The sequence below is a fragment of the Marmota marmota genome, unplaced genomic scaffold (assembly GCF_001458135.2).
Source record: "Marmota marmota marmota unplaced genomic scaffold, marMar, whole genome shotgun sequence".
NCBI classification, from domain to species: domain Eukaryota; kingdom Metazoa; phylum Chordata; class Mammalia; order Rodentia; family Sciuridae; genus Marmota; species Marmota marmota.
In genome coordinates this window covers 28788288-28807718 of record NW_026000019.1, presented here as the reverse complement: position 1 = coordinate 28807718, position 19431 = coordinate 28788288, and the positions used below count along the sequence as shown (strand labels likewise).

The following is a 19431-nucleotide window of genomic DNA, read 5'->3' as shown; positions in this document are numbered from 1 at the left end:
AGAAAATATTAGTCAAAAAAAGATGTAGAACTATTGTTTATAGAAGCATTGAAATGAAAAGTCCACCAAAATGATAACTCTATGATTTGATAGAGCAATACTGTCCTTTAGAAAAAGCAAGAGCCAGGGCCTGGAAGTGTAGCTGAGCGCTTGCTTAGCATGTGCAAGTTCCTGGTTTCCATCCCTGGCAAAATTAAGAATAAACAAATTAACCACCGATTAGTTCAGAACTTGAGCAGTCCTGGCTGTAAGAAGTCTTTACTAGGTGCTTTTTGATCAGTAGTACTACATGAGGAAGTAACATCAGGATCCCCTCAGCAAACAGTCTTGTTATCCCCAAAGACTGATGTGGCTGTTCTTGAGTTAAAGGCCCTGAAGCAGCCCTACCGCCTACCGCCATGTTGCAGGAAATGAATGAAATCCTTGAAGTCAAGCAGACCTGCTTCCGAATCTCTAAGTCAAAAACCATTTATAAAGTGGAAGAAATAATATTTCCAATGTAAGGGAGTTGTGAGGATTTAAATAGATAAATACGTATAAAATACCTAGCCCAGTGACAGATTCATCAAAATCACTAACAAATGGAAGTTCAAACAGGAAACCCAACCAGAGGAAACCAAAGACTTCCATCCTAGACCACCAGAAAATCAGCGAGGACATCAGGGGCAAAGAGTACATTGATAAAGGGCCCCTCCAGAGTCCCATTGGTCGTCCACACTTTGAGAGTGTTAATAATGGATGGATTCACTTCTCAATTCCCTTCTGAAAGGAATAGTCACCTAAGGGAAATTTCTTATTCTCTGTCCTGGAATATCTCCAACTTTTCTTCTTCTCCGAGCATTTTATGTTTCAGGGCTAATTAACACTTCTCCCAATGCACCAGAGTGATCATTTCTGGCTATTACAAACTAGCTGGGAGGTCGGCGCTATTCAAATGGGCACAGGCTAAAGCAGGCACCTCACTGGCACCCATGATGCCTTCCGGCTGGCCACAAGCTCCTCTTGCACCCAGTTCTGGAAATTTCCTTAGTGCAGTGCCCAACTGGGTCCTCTGCTTCCTCTTTTGAGATTGTCCCACCTGAGTGAAAAACATTGCCTTTGCCCACTCGGCCACGTCAGAGACAGGAAGTTAAGATCACCATTTCCTCACCAAAGTGACATCTTCCTTTCTATGGCTTGGGTTATGCCAACGTGGTAGTCAGCTTTGCATCTCTGCAACCCAAAAACCTGAGAAGAACAAAGCAAAGGAGGGAAGATGTATGATGGCTTACAGTTTCAGAGCTTTCAGTTGGTGGTCTGCTGGCTCCTTACTTTGGGCCTGCTGTGGGGCAGAACATCATGGCAGAAGGTATGCTGGAGGAAAGCTTTCCAGTTCATCGCAGCCAGGAAGGAGAGAGGGAGGGAGCAGGGACAAGATTTAGTCCCTCAGAACACACCCCACTGATGAGGTCAGAGCCCTCATGATCCAATCACTTCCCAAAATCCCTGCCTCTGAACATGGCTATATTGGGGACCAAACCATTAACACATTGGCTTTTGGTGGACATTCCAGATCCACATCATAACAGCCAGGGACATGTCACTGATGCTACTTCTGGATAGAATTCATATTTTAACAAAAAATTTATAAAACAAGATTCTTCAGTAGGACTGTGAGGAAATGAGACTGAGGACGAATTCTTTGGGCAAGTATTCCAAAGACTGAAACAGGATACAATGTATTTATAAGACAAAACACACACACACACACATAGAGGTGAGAGGCCCAAAGACAAATCAAGGCAGAATTTTTGCCCTATCTCTGGATTTGGTTTACTGGTCCCTAACCCTGTGATCATGGGCCCAGTTTTCAACTGATCCTGAACTTGCTGTTCCATGGAGCCTCAAGACCAATGTCCCGATGGACTCTTCCATGAAATGTTGCTTGGTGAACCGAGCAAACTCAAGTAGAAAGAGATCAATACACGGAGAACAATGACTGTGTACCAGGGATTGCACAGCGTGTTTTTACACATTCTGTCAGTTAATCCTAATAGTAACCCCATAAAAATAGACAATGTAAGCCCCATTTCGCAATGAGAAAAACAAGGACTTGAGAAGTTAGGTGAGTTGCTCAAAATTGACTTGTAGAATGAGAACTTGCCCCATGTCTCCTGTTTCCTAGTCTGATCTCATTCTATTCTACCACACATTCATCGGGGCTTTTTCCATTATTTAGCTCTAGGACCCTCTAACACATTCTTTACTCCTCTATCAATTATTCATCATTTACACAAAGCTGTTAAAAGACAGGGAATTTCAGTCATCCAGATACCCAAGTGTACAGCAGCCCCTATTCTCCCATTTATTAGATATAAATAGATGCTTGACAGTGGACAGCTAAATCTGTTGCATAATAAACTACCCCAAAACTAATGGCTTAAAACAATTTTNGAGATGGGCTCTTTTTTTTTTTTTTTTTTTTTTTTTTTTAAGAGATGGGCTCTTGCTGAGTAGCTTCACTAAGTTGCTGAGGCTGGCTTTGAACTTGCAATCCTATTTTCCCCCTGCCTCAGCCTCCAGAGCTGCTGGGATTATAGGCAAGCTCCGCTGCACCCAGCTAAAACAACATTTTATTGTCTCATGATTCTTTGGGTCATTTGGGCCATCTTTCCCTTGATCTTGCATGAGCCCGTACACAAAGCTACGTGTAGCTCATGACAAGGTTAAACAGGAACAGCTTGAAGCAACAGAGTCTCTCTCTCCATGTGGTCTTTCCTAACAGGCTTCCTCATATTAGGTGATCTCAGGGCCACTTGCAAGAGGACAAGCCCCAAGTACAAGCATTTTTCAGTCTTTGGCTTCTCTCACATGTGCAGTGTTCCACTGACTACAGCAAGTCTCACAACCAAACCTAGACTCAGCCCCTCGGTTCAATCCCAAAAATAAATAAATAAAAAATAACGGGGTTGGGTTGTGGCTGAGCGGTAGAGCACTCGCTTTGCATGTGTGCGACCCTCGGTTTGATCCTTAGCACCACATAAAAAATAAAATGAAGGCATTTTAAAAAAAATTTCCCTTTTAAAATAAATAATAAAAACAGATTGTATTTGCAGCTAAGTCATTTTCTCGGCTTACTTCCTGACTCTTTGAATTTTGAATCTCCCTGTGCACCATTTAGTCTAAACCGATCCAATTACCTTATAAACTTGGTGGGTTTTCTACATACCAGGTTATGGCCCACTACATTAAACAAAAGCTATACCCACAATCATTTCTAAGACAAGCCTCTGCTTCGTCAGCATGTCAAGGTGCTATGCAAAAAATACTCTTTAAATTCTTAGAAGCCCTTTTGTGTATCAAGGGGAGACTAGTGCATATCAGTTTAAGTCCTTCTGGAGTAGTAACAGAGTCTTTTTGCCAGAGCAGTGATGTGATTTGTACCCTGAAAATATTTCTTCTCCCCGCCCCAGTACTGGTATGATCCATTAGGGTCATTGCTTTAATAATCTGTTACAGTACTGGGGATTGAATTGAACCCAGGGCACTCCACCACTGAGTTACTTCCCCAACCCTTTTTATTTTTATTTTGAGATACAGTCTCCCTATTTTGCTGAGGCTGGCCTCAAACATGTGATCCTCCTGCCTCAGCCTCTTGAGTCATTGGGATTACAGGTCATTCCTGGTCCCTGAGGACATTTCTCACCTGAAAAAATCTTTTGCCAGTCAGAGAGCCTGGAAATGTGAAAAACGTTTTATTTCCCAATTTATCACATCCTGAATCCTCCATACTTACTTTAAATTCTGCTTAAAATTGAATAGATCTTTGGTTTATCTATGTCTTCTTATATCCTACTATATAAAAGTTTTTAAAAACTATTTGACCTCTTCAGTGTTCTAAATGGATATTTCCTTAAGCCAAATCCTCAGGAACATTCATTAAGCTCACTTTCTATTTTCCCAGCTTCTGAGGTGACAGTATTGCCAATAGTTATACTATAAAATGTGACTTGCCCTTTATCAGCCTCTAGTTTCCTTTCAAGTCACCAGGCTCTGCTAACACTCTAGTTGCTGCCCCTACACCCTCTGCCAGCCTTTCTGACCTAAAGTCAATGTCACAGAGTTGAGATTTTTGTTATAGCAGCATACCGTGCTGGGTATCAATTTTATGTCAGCTTTCATTCCTGAGATTAAACAATATCTTAACAAAATTTATTTCTTGCAACTCTCTGAATTATCATTATCATTATCATTCATCTGATGGTCATGCCTAGGATCATTTATGCACCTGCATATATCTGGGACATCCTTAGGGATTGGGCTCAGCTGTCCCTTCCAGCCACATGGTATTTAATTCCAGGATTCTTCACACTGTTGTGGTTTCTGGGTTCCAGTATGACAAGCCCCAATGTGCAAGTGCTTATCAAACCTCTGTTTTCATCAACTTTATTTTATGTCATATTAGCCAGAATAATATGCCCTGAGCCCAATGGTAGGGGAATATATTAGGATGTGAATACTAGGAGGTATGATCCATTAGGATCATTGCTTTAATAATCTCCTACAGTGCCAAAATGTAACTTTCAGGCTTTTTTCTGTATTCCAAATCAAGTATATATAATGCAATATTTTGTTCATCCAGGCAAATTTGGAATATATTTGTTAATTGGATTGAGGGTGTGTAGAGTTTTAAAAAAAACACAAAGACCAGAAAAACTAAGACTACTTCAGTCTTGAAATGAAAAACACTATAAAACAAAACTAACCATTAAAAAAAAAATGTTTTTTCCAGGAACAGTGGCACATGCCTGCAATCTCAACAACTCCAGAGGCTGAAGCAGGGGGATGACAAGTTCGAAACCAGCTTCAGCAACTTAGTGAGACGTTGTCTCAAAATAAAAAATAAAAAATTAAAAAAACTGGGGATGTAGCTCAGTGATAGTATTCCCCTGGAGTCAATCCCCAATACCACATAAAACACGAGTTTTTCTCTCACCATCTTTCTATGTTCCTGTGAAATAAATGTCTTTTCTGACCAAAGGTCTTTAGAGAATCATGAATTTCAAATAAATGACTCCGATTCATCAACCTTGTATCTGTTATGGTCATAGCAATTCAAGAAATAAATTCTGTAGGAATTTGCAAACTTTTCCATCCGAAATAACTGTTTGAACATCTGAATGATCATACAATGAAGATTCTCCCATATTTGCACAAGAGAAAAAAGAATTAAACAGAATTACTGGCATTTCAAACCCAGTATTTGAATTTTGCTAAGATCAAATGTTAGACTTGATTTGTCTTTCCCATTTGAGGATATAGGTAAATTTAGTTTTTCACTAAAATAAAGAGAATCAGGAATATGTTTTAATGGTCTCAGAGGCTCTCTTCCGATCATTTTCTCCTGAAGAGGTTGGGGTTTTTCATCAATAGTCGTGGGTAATGATGAATGCATTTGATTCATGATATCTTGCCTTCAAGGACTCATAGGCCATAAAACTCTGTGCCAAAAGACACATTCTTCCCTTGCTAACAGTGTGGTTCTAATAATCCAGGTATGTTTGCACTATTTTCCCCCATGCAGCAGAATATCCAATCAAAGGGCAACAAGGGGATTCGCTGAGAACTCAATTTGCATGTGGTGGCTTTTGGTTCTGTTCTGTTTGCTTTCTTGCTATATAATTAACCCTCTGCCTGACTTTCCAGTTCTAGCAAACGATGTTCCTACCCCAACCTAGAGGACAGCAGGAGGAGTTCCAAATCTATTCCCTGGGATCAGAAAGAGCCATTAGTATACTCTTTAAGAGAAACCGTTACTAATCAGCCCTTCCAAATGTATAGATCCTTCTGTGATGATGATCCTGATGATGACGGTAACAATAGCCAGTGCTTATTGATCCCTCATTCTGCCAAGCACTGTTCAAAGCACTTTGTGTGGATTAACTCATTTAATCCTCACAACTCTATGAGGTTGGCACTAGGATTATCTCCACTTTCAAGAGAGAGGCATTAAGGTGTAAAGCAATGTGTTCCGGGTAATGTAGTTTTAAATGACAGTGTCAGGATTTGAACCCACCACCAGCTCTTTTGCTTCAAAGATAACTAACTGGTCTCATGCAAACCTCAGAATTCCTCACAGCATTTACAGTCTTGGGACTGCACCCTCAACAGTTAAGTCACAGATGCTCATACATCTTGATATTAGTTATCAAACTTTTTGGGGATTCACATGAATTGTTGATAGGAAGGCAACTTCAGATGCCTCTGGCCAGACACCTCTGGCCAGCAACCTCTCAGCTCCTGACCTTCTCCTCTTGGTTGTCTCCCCTTGGACTCTATATTCTCCTGTAACTCAACTAGATGACTACCTGCACCACTATCTCTGCAGATATGTCATGTCGCCCAATCTTGCAAAGCTGGGACTCTCCTGTGTCGACACCTTTCCCAGTCACCACCACTACATCCTGCCCCAAAACAGAACCAATCAAAACACGTTTCCTGAGGGTCTGCCATACGCCAGGCACTGTGGGAGGTAGAGAAGACAGATCTGCGGAGTGGGAGCTTTCATTTACAACATTCCTGACTCCCAGTTCGAGAGACATGATTAGTTCCGGGGAAACACCAACCTGGAAGTCAGGGGAGAGCAGGGATGTTTTAGAAAAGATTCAGACTAACCCACCTTTATAGTCCCTTCCAACCCCACCCCCACCCTCTTGATTTCTCTCTAAGGCAAGCATTTATTAGTTTGATTTCAACACACACACTTGTACCTGTAATTACTATATAATGTCTGTTTACTTTTTTAAATGAAAATGAATTTAAATTAATCTTGTTTTGTGAATTTCAAGGCACCCCCTGAGATAAATGAAGACACTCCAGGGTGTCATCAAGTGAGTGCTAGGAATCCTTGCTCTCAAAAGTTGAAAAGCAAGTTCATTAAACCTTCCAGGATCCAGAGGGGAGAGATGTATATAGCTATATAGCCAGAGAGAGCACATTAAAGGGAGTTTTATATGTACATTATTCATATATATGCACACATACACACAGATACATTGAAAGGTGGTGTACCAAAACGTGGTTATCTTTAGGTGAATGGTCTCCCCCCGTAAATTTACCATCAGTGCCATTAATCTCTAAGTTCTCTGCACCACAGAGAAGATGCTCAGTGCAATAATTCCAAAAATCCCCTTCACCGTTTATTTTGAGTGCCCATAAGAGACACTCATGGGAGATCTCAGAGAAGAAGGTCAAAACAGCATCCAGGTGAATTTCTTGAGAACTCCTCCCATTAGTGATGCAGACTGAGATCATTGGTGAGAATTCTCCAGAAGTTCTTGAGATTTACAGTAGACTAGCTCCCAGATAAGGCCTTTCAGAGCTCATCATTTAAGCATTGCAGGCTAAGATCACTGCCAGGTTTCTGTTCTCACAACTAAAAGGCTCAGGGGGTCACTCCAGTTGAACTGTGCTAACTGGGCTGTGCAAAATAACCCCACAAGAGACATAAATACCTTTTTCTCTGGGGTCGCTGTGATGGCTCCTCTGACCTTAAGGGTCTGCAGAAAGAGAGAGAGCGCAAGAGCACGCACTGACCCCTTTTATTGAGGAGAAGCTATTCAAATGAGGCCAGGGGTCAGGTTTCAGGGGGCTGAGTCTATCTTCATGATGTCCACTGTCAGCAGGTTGACTGACACCTGGGTAGGACACACCCAAGGGCACAGTAAGAGAAGGGGACACACACAAGGCACTTCCATGGAAAATTCTGTCCTAAACAGGGCAGGGGGGTCATATTACAAAGGAACAGGTGAGCTGAGCGTAGCTTCACCCATGGGGCTGTAGCAAGACACACCCATGCACCAGACACCCAAGAAGGGTAGGGAAAGCTCTGCCACTTTTCTGTGACTAAGCACCTCAGCACCCAGCTGGGGAGTATGATTCAGTCACATGCAAGGTTGGTCTCCCACATATCACCTAGGATTTTGCTAAGCAGCACATCCAACAGGTGGACCTCGTGTTTCTATCCTGCTTTCCTCCATACCTGAAAAACACAGAGCACTTCTTTTTTCCTAATTCAATGTCATGGCCTGTGACCAGGCTATGTTTGGGGTGCTACCAATGACCATCAAGAAGAAGAGGAAAAAGAGCTGAGGGGTTCCCAGTCTTACCCGAGAACTTCTCAGATGTTGGCGTGCATACAAACCACCTGGAGATCCCTCGGGTCTGGGATGGGCTCTGAGATTTTGCATTTCTCACATGTTCCCACGTGATGCCAATTTTTTTTATGTAAATGTATCTTCATGCTTTTGCAACAAACATACATTATTTGTATAATACAGAAATAAGAGCTTTAAATGTTTTAGATATGTAATAGAATACATATTCCAATAGCAATATTATGGAACCTCAAAACAGAATCACAAAACATATATGTTAAAGAGCAGAGAAGTCTTCCTAGAAAAGTGTTTTGGTCCCACAGTGTACCTTGAGGAAGGTGAGATATTTCTGGAAGCTAAAGATAAGCACAGGGGGCTGGGGTTGTGGTTCAGTGGTAGAAAGCTTGCCTAGCACGCATGAGGCACTGGGTTCAATCCTCAGCACCACGTTAAAAAAAAAATGAAATAAAGATATTGTGTCTCTACCTACAACTAAAAAATAAATATTTTTTAAAAAAGATAAGCATAGGGCAGGTGAAGGGCACTGCATGGGCAAAGGTGTGTGATACAGCTCTGTTTATCAGACAACCCTGATATTGCTCAGTGTGATGGGGACATGTATTGTTGCAGAGGAAAGAGATGAGGCTGACGAGAAAAGTAAGACGTCAACCCAGAGGGCTTTGTATGCCAGCCCATAAACACAAACCCATAAGGGTTTTCTCTTAAAGACAATAAGGAGTACAAAAGAATTGGAAAATTAAGATCTGTGCTCTGTGAAGTCCGCAGGCTGCACAGAAGAGAAATGGGTAGAGGCCGGAATGGAGGGGACCAGACCAGAGATCCACAGAGGTGAGCAGTCCTGGAGAAATTCTGGAAGGATGGCAACTGGGTGAGAAGGTCAGCTATGGAGCAGGAGAGGAGAAGATGGTGTGGCAGGAGGCCATCTGTGGCTCCTTCCTCTTTCCCCCAAACTGCAGGGAAGATGGAGGCACTTACAATGGAGGACAATGACCAGGGCAGTTTCTGCTATGCCTGGAAAAGGTGGAAAGAGTAGGGAGTGATATTTCGAGCATTCCTCCAGAAAGGAAACCGAGGAACCAAGCCCTTCCTTGGAACAAAAACAGGAAAGGCACATGTACATTTATGCATGTTTTTCTTGGACATCTCTCTAACCAGTAGGTAAAGCCAATAGATTGTTCTAATCAGGGACGGTCAGGTGTTTCTAATTGTCCTTGGGCTTCCATCCAGGCCAATTAGGTGGTTTTCAGACCTCTCCCTCTACTGATGGGCTCTTCTGCCACAGTCCCGCTCAGCCAAAGCATCTCAGCACCAGAGAGAAGACACCTGGGGATCTCCAGGTCATCAGCTCTGTGACCAGGCCATGTTTGGGGTACTATCAATGACCATCAAGAAGAAGAGGAAAAAGAGCTGTGGGGTTCCCGGTCTTACCGGAGAACTTCTCAGATATTGGTGTGCATACAAACCACCTGGGGAACCCACGGGTCTGGGATGGGCTCTGAGATTTTGCATTTCTCACATGTTCCCACGTGATGCCAATTGTAGATCATACCTCCAAAACACGATTGGGGGAACAGCTAGGAGTTTGGGAAGTTGGCTAAAAGAAACTGACAATCTCTGAGCTTCATTGATTCTGTTTTTGTTTTTGTTTTTCACCTGCACTGGAAAACAAACCTATGTATTCTATTGTTTTAGGGATTAGAAAACTTAAGACAAAGCAAAGAGATGGGAAATAATATGGCGATTTAGGGCTATTTACTATTGTAACCAGCATATTAAAGATAAGAAAATAAAGTCAGTATATAAGGGCATCTGGAAAAGTTTTCTATTGATGCATAACAAATTGCCACAAACAGTGGCTAAAGAAATATCCATTTATTATGTCACAGTCTTGTGGGTAAGAAGTTCAGTTACAGGTTCACTGGATCCTCTGCTTGGGGTCTGAAATCAAAGTGCCAGTTGGGCTGAGACTCATCTGAGCTCAGGATAGCATGAAGAGAAGTAGGAGAGTCCACTGAAATGGTCTTCAGAGCAAAAGTGGCTCTCACCTGAGTGCCACTCCCCATTCTGCTCTCCCCTGCCTTTGTTGAATGGCTTTTCAGAAATCAAAATCTGATCTCCAACTCCTTCCCCATCTTCAGCTCTCATAATGATAACATCTGGTGGAAAGGAGCAGCACCTGACATCCGAGCTTACAGTTTCAGTGCACTCCTGGAATGACTGTAAGTGCCCTAACGGTGAAATTGTGAAAAGTCCAAAAAAAAAAAATCAACTAGTAATTGTGAGACTTCAGCTATGGAACGTTCTGTAACCATAGACAAATCACACATTATTCAACAAGATAGAAAAAGAGAGAGGGAAACAACAAAAAGCTATCAGTGCCATCTTGTGGAAAGACCTATATTAAAATGCCCAAGGTGATCTGGCCACACCCATCCCATTTCAGAACCTCTACACCCAAGGCCAACGTGCATCCAACAGACGAGGGAGCTCCATTATTCCTTCATAGATACCGTTCTGATCGGTAAAGCCTGTGTTCTAATTGTTCTCTTCCTATTCCATGACCAGTTATTAAATAATCTGTGTATCTTTGCTAACCATATGGAATACCATATAGATCTTTACCTCCAACACCATACACACAAAAAAAGAGAAAAGAAGAAAGAAAACTCATACTGAAATTACACTGGTTGGTTCCTCTACATATCGAGGTTTTCCAGATGTGGAAAATTTGCATTGACCCATCACAACACTCCACACAAACACACACAAACACCACACACGCGCACACACACCCACACTATGACCATAATTTGCTTATAGTGTAACTCCTTTGGGTTAAATTAAACTTGTCTGTGTTTTATTTCACTTCTTGAGTGTATTGAGGTTTATTTCTCTTCTTTCCTTCAAACTGGATATTTTTATCTGCATTAGATACCTATTGCTAATAACAAATTACCCCAAAAATTGATTGCTTAAAACAATAAGTATGTGTTATCTCACCATTTCTGGGAGAAAGGAACTCAGGAAAAGCTTAGCTGAGTGGTTCTGACTCTGGGAATCCATGACATTATAATTGTAAACAAGATGTTGCGCCCATCATCTAAAAATCTTGATGGGGCTAAAGGATCCACTGCTAAAATAGTTAACTCACCATTGACTGTTGGAAAGAAGCTTTGTTCAGCTCCTCGATGCAGAGATATCTCCATGTCTACACAACATGGAAGGTGGCTTCCTCCCAAGAGTTTCCCAAGGCAGCTCTTCCCAAGAGAGAACAAGATATAAAAACCAAAGTCTTTTATGACCCAACCTAGGAAGTCATATGCTATTATATCCATGATACCCTGCTGGTTACAGAATCTGGCCCTATCCATGTGGGAAACACATGAGATGCTCATTGGGAGCCACCTTTGAGGCTCCATTTCTTCTCCTTAGGTCTAATTTCCAGATCATTTGGGCCCCAGGGAAATGTGTTTAGACACAGAAAAATCAGATCATGCAGAACACAGAATTCTGACTCTAGTCCAAGGTCCACAGGAACCCAGATTGAAGCAATCCTCCACCTTGGACACCGGGTCCTATCTGGAGAAAGGCGGCCTCTGTGTCTAACTTCATCTCAAACCTGTTAGAGATCTGGGGCCTCAACATGAACCAGGACTAGGTCAAAACATTCTTATCGGCTGGTGAAGGGGAAGCTAAGAAAGCCCCAAAACTGTTCCATGGAGCTTTTCAACGGACAGAGAACAAAATGGGAAATGAAGATCCCATCTTCAGAAGACTTCTGATCTTTCCAACCCAAGCTTATCTTTCCCCCTACTGACTTCTTGTCATGCTTGTTATTTTTACTGCACAATTAGCTTTTTAATATATATTATCTGATTTCCAGATAGTGACAATTGCTTTGATGAGCAAGTTAGTCCTTATTATATGTTCCGGGAATAATTATATCTGAGTCTAAATCCCCTCCCTCCAAGTATGTTGTAAATTCCTTGAAGTCAGAGAAATCACTTAAGCTTATTACTAAACCCATCATCAGTGTCAACAAATTGTTCTCCAGGAATATGTCCCCCAACACATTCACATACACACAGAGACCACAGGCCGTCCCACACATACACACCATGGACCAATGCTTGATTTAAAATAAATTAAATTAAATCAAAAAGGTTTATTTATCCCTTTTTACAAAGTAACTGGTCTCAGCCAGGATCATACTGACATGTTAAAATGCACACCTCAAAGAGGCGCTGCCCGATACTTAACACAGTCCTTGAACTCATGCAATCAAAAGGAACCACGTTGTGCTCGAGACGCACATTCACACTCAGAAATGTACATTCACAGTCTTGCCAATGCATTCTACTTACTTATTTATTCTCATTTGTTATTTAACATTTTTGAGCACTATGTATCAGGCTCCACACTTTATGGGGGAACTAAAAGATGTGTGTGGAAGTTTTGTTTCCTGTGCAAGCAGGTAACCGGCCCCCACCACCAGTGAAATAATACTTACCATCCTGGGAGGACCTTTATACAAGACAAGGTGGGATAGAGAGTCTAAACCTTCCTGAGGATCAGGTGACCCTACGCAGAGGAGAAAGGGTAAGAAGGTCATATTATATATGGGTGTGACATATATAATACATTGTTAGCTGCAGAGGTCCTGGCCATGAAATGATCAAAGAGCGTTTTCCTTCAAGTTTAAGACTCCCCAGGGCGAAGGAAAAAGTTAATGGGAACCTGACCATGGGACATAGTTCCGACAGGGACTCTGGGATATACCCGTGGGTGTATTGGAAGGAGGAGGAAAGAATTCCTAAACTGGGCGCTAACTGGCCTTTCTGTAGGGAGGCACTGGCAGCTGGGTGGCGGTGTTTCTAGCACCACAAAGAGTCACATAAGATGGAAGGTAACTGTTTGCAACAGGGAAAAAGAGAATCTCTGTCCCTCCATCTCCCTCCTCCCCCCAAAAAAAATGGCTTTCCTCTGGAGAAGACAGTTTGAGCTGGATATCAAGGGGGCAAGGAGGGGCACAGGAGCACAGGCCACAGGGGGAAGGAGGAAAATGAATGAATTGGGCAGGCTAGAAAGATTGGTAGGGAGTTTTGTAGGAAATGGGAGTGCAAACAGGAAGGGCTTAATCAGGCCCTGATTGTATGGAAGGAGAGAAAAGGGGAGATCTGGCAGCTCCTGGAATCTGAGAGAGTGGTTGTCCGGATAAATGGTGAAGTGTATTTTCCACTGAGTCACAGCAAACTTTGAACTTTGGGGAAGGAGACATCCTTTTCATTTTGCCAGAGCCAGAGGACTAACTGGTCAAATGTGTGTGTCAAGAATAGGGGGGCAGAGGGCAGGAAGTACATTTCCATGGCCAAGTACCCTGGGCTTGGATCAACGTGTCCTTGGCCAATTTAACCAACGTCTCTAAGTCTCAAGTTATTCATACACAAAGAATATGTACAAATACCGTCCCTGTGTGCTTCTTCCAGAAAGCAACTGGCACAGGACCTGGTTCGTGAGCAAATTAAAAGTGGATTGACTTTTTCATATTTATGGGTAGTCTGCATCATTAGAAGCCCATCATTCAAATGAAAATATAAACTGTTCAAATGCTAGCTGAGATACCACGTTCAGATCTAGGTCACCACCCCATAAGAACAACACTGATAATCTTTGGTTTGCCCAGGGTACCTGGAAACCTTAAAATATGAAGAAATATGGATTCTGAATAAAACTTAAGAACACCCACAGGTATTTAAACCAGAGAATGTTTGGAGGTGTGTTTGGATGGATTATATGAAAAGGACATATTTTCTGCTTCGTTTTAGAAAGCAGTATTGTGTTTTTAAATATTCTATACTGGTCATCTTCCTTAATCTCACAGTGACTTTGTTTTCTCATCTGTAAAATTGGGCTGATTAGATCACTTAAAATTGTGGCAACTAAATGAGTTAAGATACCTAAAGCTGAGGAGAGTACTTGTCACATAGTAAATCCTCAATAAATGTTAATTCTTATGTTCCTGGCTGGTGTTATTATTACTATATTGCCCTGGGTAAGATGTCAGAGTGTCACTTGGCAGCCCAGCCACCCTTGAGTTAATTCCCTTTTACTGGGAGAGTTCCAAGAAGTCTCTGACAATGACTCATCAGTCATTGGAGCAGTGAGTCCTCCCCAGACCAGAAGTAGATGTGTCATCTCTTAAACCCTTGAGCATGTGCTATGAAGAAACTAAGTCCCATGGATGGAACTGGAGCATATCATGCTAAGTGAAATAAACCAGACCCAGAAAATCAAAATTTGAATGTTTTCTCATATGCAGAAGCTAGAGAGAGAAAAGGGGAAGGGGGTTCGGATATAATAAAGATATAGGGAAGATCGGTGGAGTAAAAAGAGATTGAGAGAGAGGGAGGAGGGATGGGAAAAGGGAGAAAATGCAGAATGAATTTGGCGAAATTACTCTATGTGCATGTACAAATAAACCACAGTGAATTCCACCTCAATGTGCATCTATAAAGCACCAATCATGAAGGAAAATAGGGAGAGGGAGGAGAAGGAAAGCGGGGAGGGTACGGGGACTGAACGGAGTATATTAAATTCCGAACATGTACGATTTTGTCAAAATGAGCCCAACTATTATATAGAACTATGATGCACTAATAAAAGAAAAATAATGTGTCCTTGAGGAGGCAGGGGCAGGTAGCCAGCGGTGCAGTAACCCCAAAGCACCACCAGGGAGCAGCAGAGCCTGACCCCGGGTTGCTTCATTTACAGAAAGCAATTAATTTGTTCTAGGTTTTCTTCTTTTTATATGCACGTAGTTGTCAATGGATTTTTTAGTTATTTATTTATTTGTGGTGCCGAGGATCGAACCCAGGACCTCACCCCAGGCAAGCGCTCCACCACTGAGCCCCCACCCCAGCCCCCTGATTTTCTCCCTGATCGTCCGAGTTGCGCACGGCTGCAGCCAGCCCGCGGTTGCCGAACACCCAACCCGTCAATGCTCTGCTCCGTCTGGGCCGCTGCGCGGACGGGAGGAGCCGGGTTAGCAGTCCAGCCCCCGCCCCCGCGGCTGGGCCAATCCTCCTCCGCAGAGGGGAACGTCACCGGGGGGCGGTGCCCCGCGGACCACGTGGCCCCTCCTGGCGCTAGTTCCCGGCAGGTGGCGGATTACTGGGTCCCTAGAGGGCTCGCGACCAGAGGGCGGAGCCAGAAGGGCCGGCATAGCCCCTGGTGACCCGCTGCCCTGTGCCCTTCCCCAGCGATGGGCGTGCAGCCCCCCAACTTTTCCTGGGTGCTCCCGGGCCGGCTGGCGGGGCTGGCGCTGCCGCGGCTCCCCGCCCACTACCAGTTCCTGTTGGACTCGGGCGTGCGGCACCTGGTGTCCCTAACGGAGCGCGGGCCTCCCCACAGCGACAGCTGTCCGGACCTCACGCTGCACCGATTTCGCATCCCAGACTTCTGCCCGCCGGCCCCCGACCAAATCGACCGCTTCGTGAAGATCGTGGACGAGGCCAACGGCCGGGGAGAGGTCAGTGGGGGCAGGGTCAGCACGGGGAGGGAAGCGGTCTGCTGGGGACGAGGGCGGAGCTAGAGATCAGACCCCGGGGCCAGGAGACTCCCGGCGCAATCAGACAAAAAGCCAGGCTGAGAGGGGCAGGGCCTAAATGGGAGGAGTAAAGAGAGCCGAGCGGTGTGAACTGCCCTTGAGGACAGAGAAGTCACCAGGAACCAATCACTCTGGGGAGGGGAGAAGGAGACTGATGAGCCTCCTTGGGATACGTGGGGGTTGAAGCTAGCACCGTTTGCCCTTTTTTAGAACAGTGCTGTCCAAATATAATGAAGACACATCTGTAATTTTAAATGTTTAGCATCCACATTATTAAAATATATTTTTATTTACTGGGTTAATATTACCAAAATTAATTTCATCTGCTATTTATTTATTTATATATTTATTCATTTATTTTTCAGTGCTGCAGATTGAACCCAGATACATTCTACCACTGAGCTACATCTCCAATACTTTATATATATATATATATATTTTTTTTGAGATCGGATCTCACTAAGTTGCAAAAAAAATGTTCCCAGCTACTCAGGAGGCCTAAGGCAGGAGGATCTCAAGTTTGAGACCAGCCTTGGCAACTTAGTGAGACGCTGCCTCAATATAAATATTTGAAGGGCTGGGGATATAACTCCGGGATAGAGCACCCCTGGGTTCAATCCCCAATACTGCCAAAAAAATAAAAATAAAAGCAAAATAAAGCAGGTGATATTAATTTTGTTAACATTGACCAGTAAGTCAAAAATATTATCTCAAAATATAATCGATATAAAAAAATTCATAATATTTCCATTCTTTTTCCTGCTGCATCTTTAAACCCTGATATATGTTTTATATCCCATCTCAATTTGGACTGGCCACATTTCAAGTATTCAGTAGCCACCGGTGGCTGGTGGCTTCTGTGTTGGACAACATAGGCAGAGGGGTATAGAGAAGCAGGTAAGGAGCCCATCTCTGGAACCAGCCACTTCAGAGCCACCCAGGTACAAGGACACCCTTCCATAATAACTTTGATGTCTCTTCTTGCTCACAGAGGGTCTGAGACTTAGAGGGAGAAGGGTCCTACTCAGTGGGGGCAGGAAAGTATTGGGGAAGACATCAAGCACCACCCCATAGAGCTCGCTTTTCACAGGCTGTGGCAGTGCACTGTGCCCTGGGATTTGGGCGCACTGGCACCATGCTGGCCTGTTACCTGGTGAAGGAGCGAGGCTTGGCTGCAGGAGATGCCATCGTGGAAGTCCGGCGCCTGCGACCTGGCTCCATCGAGACCTACGAGCAAGAGAAAGCAGTCTTCCAGTTCTACCAGAGAACTAAATAAGGGGTCTCAGCACTCTTCTGCCAGGCCCTGTGTGGAAAATGGGGTCAGAGACAAAGGGAAGTGGTCTAAGTATTGAGCCCTCCGGCTTCCTTTGGCTCCCACTGAACTGAAATCTCCCTTCCTCGAGGCAGGTCCTGATTGACAGGGTGGCTGGGGCCCCATTGAAAGGGGAAGAAGTGTGCTGCTTCCTTGAATAAATAACTTATCAGAACCAGCTCACCCTGCATAGCACTTGACCAAGCGCTCTCACAAATCAACTTATTTGAACTTCATGCTAGCCCTGCAGGGTAAGAAAGGCAAAGATCCCCCCCTGTTCTTTGGATGAGGTAGCTAAAGCTCAGGCCCAAGGTCACACTTCTAGAAAGTAGAAGGATGGGCCAGGACTGCAACACACATCTTCTTAAAGATGCTGAAATGCTGTATGTCCATTCCCTGTGATATTGGCTATGGTTTCCAGGGAACTGGTCAATGAAAGGATGCAAATTCCTGGCAGCCCAGCTTCCCAGTATCCCCAGGTCTCTGTCACTCGCAGGCAAGCGCCCTGTTGATGTAACCTCTCAGTCTAGGCCAACCTGCCCCCCATATGTCAGCTTGGCTCTTCTCAGAGCAAAGCAGGCCTGGATGTCCTATTTATAGATGGTCACTATCTCCATCTCCCCTGGAGTTGGCGTTTTCTGCCAGCCTCGGGTGTTGCTCAGCTCCTATGGGACTTATAGCCCATCATGCTGCCCCAACCTCAGGTCAATGAATGCTAGAACAAGCAGTTTGGGTGAATATGCACAGTGGATATTTGATAAATAAAGAGCTCTGGGGCTATGAATCTTGATCATGTTTCTCAGATGTTATCTTCATTTCTCCTCTTTTGGACCCCATCCTGCTATCAGTGCCACACTTGACTTCTAAGAGATGGGATGAGCAGTATACATTAACCAAATGGACACTTTTTACTATAATATCTGCTTGAACCCCTATTCTCTCTTCTACCCTATTCTCTCTTCTACTGTGGCAGGCTGGACTGAATAAGGTAAAATTCATCATGAAGTACATATGGAGTATCTGCAGGTACCAGGCCCTGTTAGATGTGGAGGCTCCCAGCAGAATGAGGCATGAGTCCTGCTCTCAGAAGCTCTCAGCTCCTGAGAAGATGGGCACAGATAGAGCCCAATCAAAGCAGTTTCTAGATACTGGAAACCATGCCTATTATTTCCAAGTCTGTGAGACATAGGGGAGAGAGTAGTCAAGGTCCCCTTCCCCCAGACCCTATCCCTTGTAGCCTAGACTAGAGCAGGACTAAGCCACCTCTCCTCACTATTTCTCCTTCTCAATACCACACACACAACTCAACATTATCCAACACACCCTTGCACAGAAGGTATATCGGCTGAAATCTCACCAAGAGAAAAACTATAAGATGCACACACGCACACTCCAGTTTTCTTATGTGTGTTAAATCCAAGGGTTTAATTCCTCCACTTTATTTTCTTAGTCTCCACCTTGCCTACCCAGGTGAGGATACCCACCCAAAGAGGAGAAACCCACAGTCCCATGCATTCGGGGTGTAAGGGAGGAAGGAGAAACGGCACTGGCTCCCACCCTCTCCTGCCCCGACAGCATGCTGCATCCTGAGTCTTGATGCAAACCAAAGCCTCCTCTAAAGGGGTGAGTATGGGTGGGTGTGGGTGCTCACAGGCTTGCTTTCCTGTGAAGTTGGCAGAGCAGAAAACGTCATGACTGGTCCTCTTGCTGGACCCCTTTGATCCATTCTGAGATAACCCTCGTCGTCTCTGCCCTCCCTTCCTCTCTGGCTCCATCCTCCCTGCATCATCTGCACTGGAGCGGAATCTGCCCTTCCCTTCCTCCCAAACCGCCTTTGAAGGAGACAGAAAATTTTTCTAACCCCATTAAAGCCCTGTGTGCAGCCTCCCTCCCCATAATTTAAGCAGGTCTCCTCTGCCTCAAGAGTTCCTTAGGGAAATAAACATATAATTATGTGCTTAAGGAAATCGCTTTTTAAATAAGTAAGAGTTGACTCGCGATGAAAAACTCTGCCCTGGAGAGGTTGGCCTGATGCTCCATTTGCACCCATTCCTCCCCCAGATTTCCTTACCTTCTCACACCTCCTCTTCCGTGTTGGTCCACCAGTGAGGGATGACAGATTAGCCACGACCCATCCCCATTTAATCCGGCGCTGAGATGATGGGCATGAGAACCAACCCTCCGCCATCTAAAAAGCCCACTTGTATCGCATCAGACCTGAGTTCCCCAGTCTCAGCACCACTGATAATTGGGGCTAGAAATTCTCTATTGTGGGAAGCTGTGCACTGGAGGATGCCTAGCAGCATTCCTGGCCAGTAACCCACCAGTCGTGACAACCAAAGATGTCTCTAGATAGA

The 19431-nt window shown here is 44.1% G+C and overlaps 1 protein-coding gene and 1 long non-coding RNA gene across 4 annotated transcripts in view; one reads left to right on the top strand and one right to left on the bottom strand.

The window, feature by feature from the left end:
- LOC107147521 overlaps positions 1-14495 on the bottom strand; it is a 147785-nt gene extending 133290 nt beyond the window's left edge. Inside the window, exons 1-2 of one of the 3 annotated variants that reach the window (XR_007350123.1) lie at positions 12667-14495; positions 11308-11413 (exon numbers count right to left, since the gene is read on the bottom strand). This is a non-coding gene — a long non-coding RNA (uncharacterized LOC107147521). The other 2 variants (XR_007350124.1, XR_007350122.1) reach the window with 2 other exon arrangements.
- A 787-nt stretch (positions 14496-15282) lies between these two features.
- Dusp23 (dual specificity phosphatase 23) lies at positions 15283-17864 on the top strand. The gene is made up of 2 exons (XM_015492028.2): positions 15283-15684; positions 16853-17864. The coding sequence occupies exons 1-2, from the start codon at positions 15418-15420 to the stop codon at positions 17036-17038; spliced, it is 453 nt and encodes a 150-aa protein (XP_015347514.1). The 5' UTR covers positions 15283-15417; the 3' UTR covers positions 17039-17864.
- The last annotated feature ends 1567 nt before the right edge of the window (positions 17865-19431 follow it).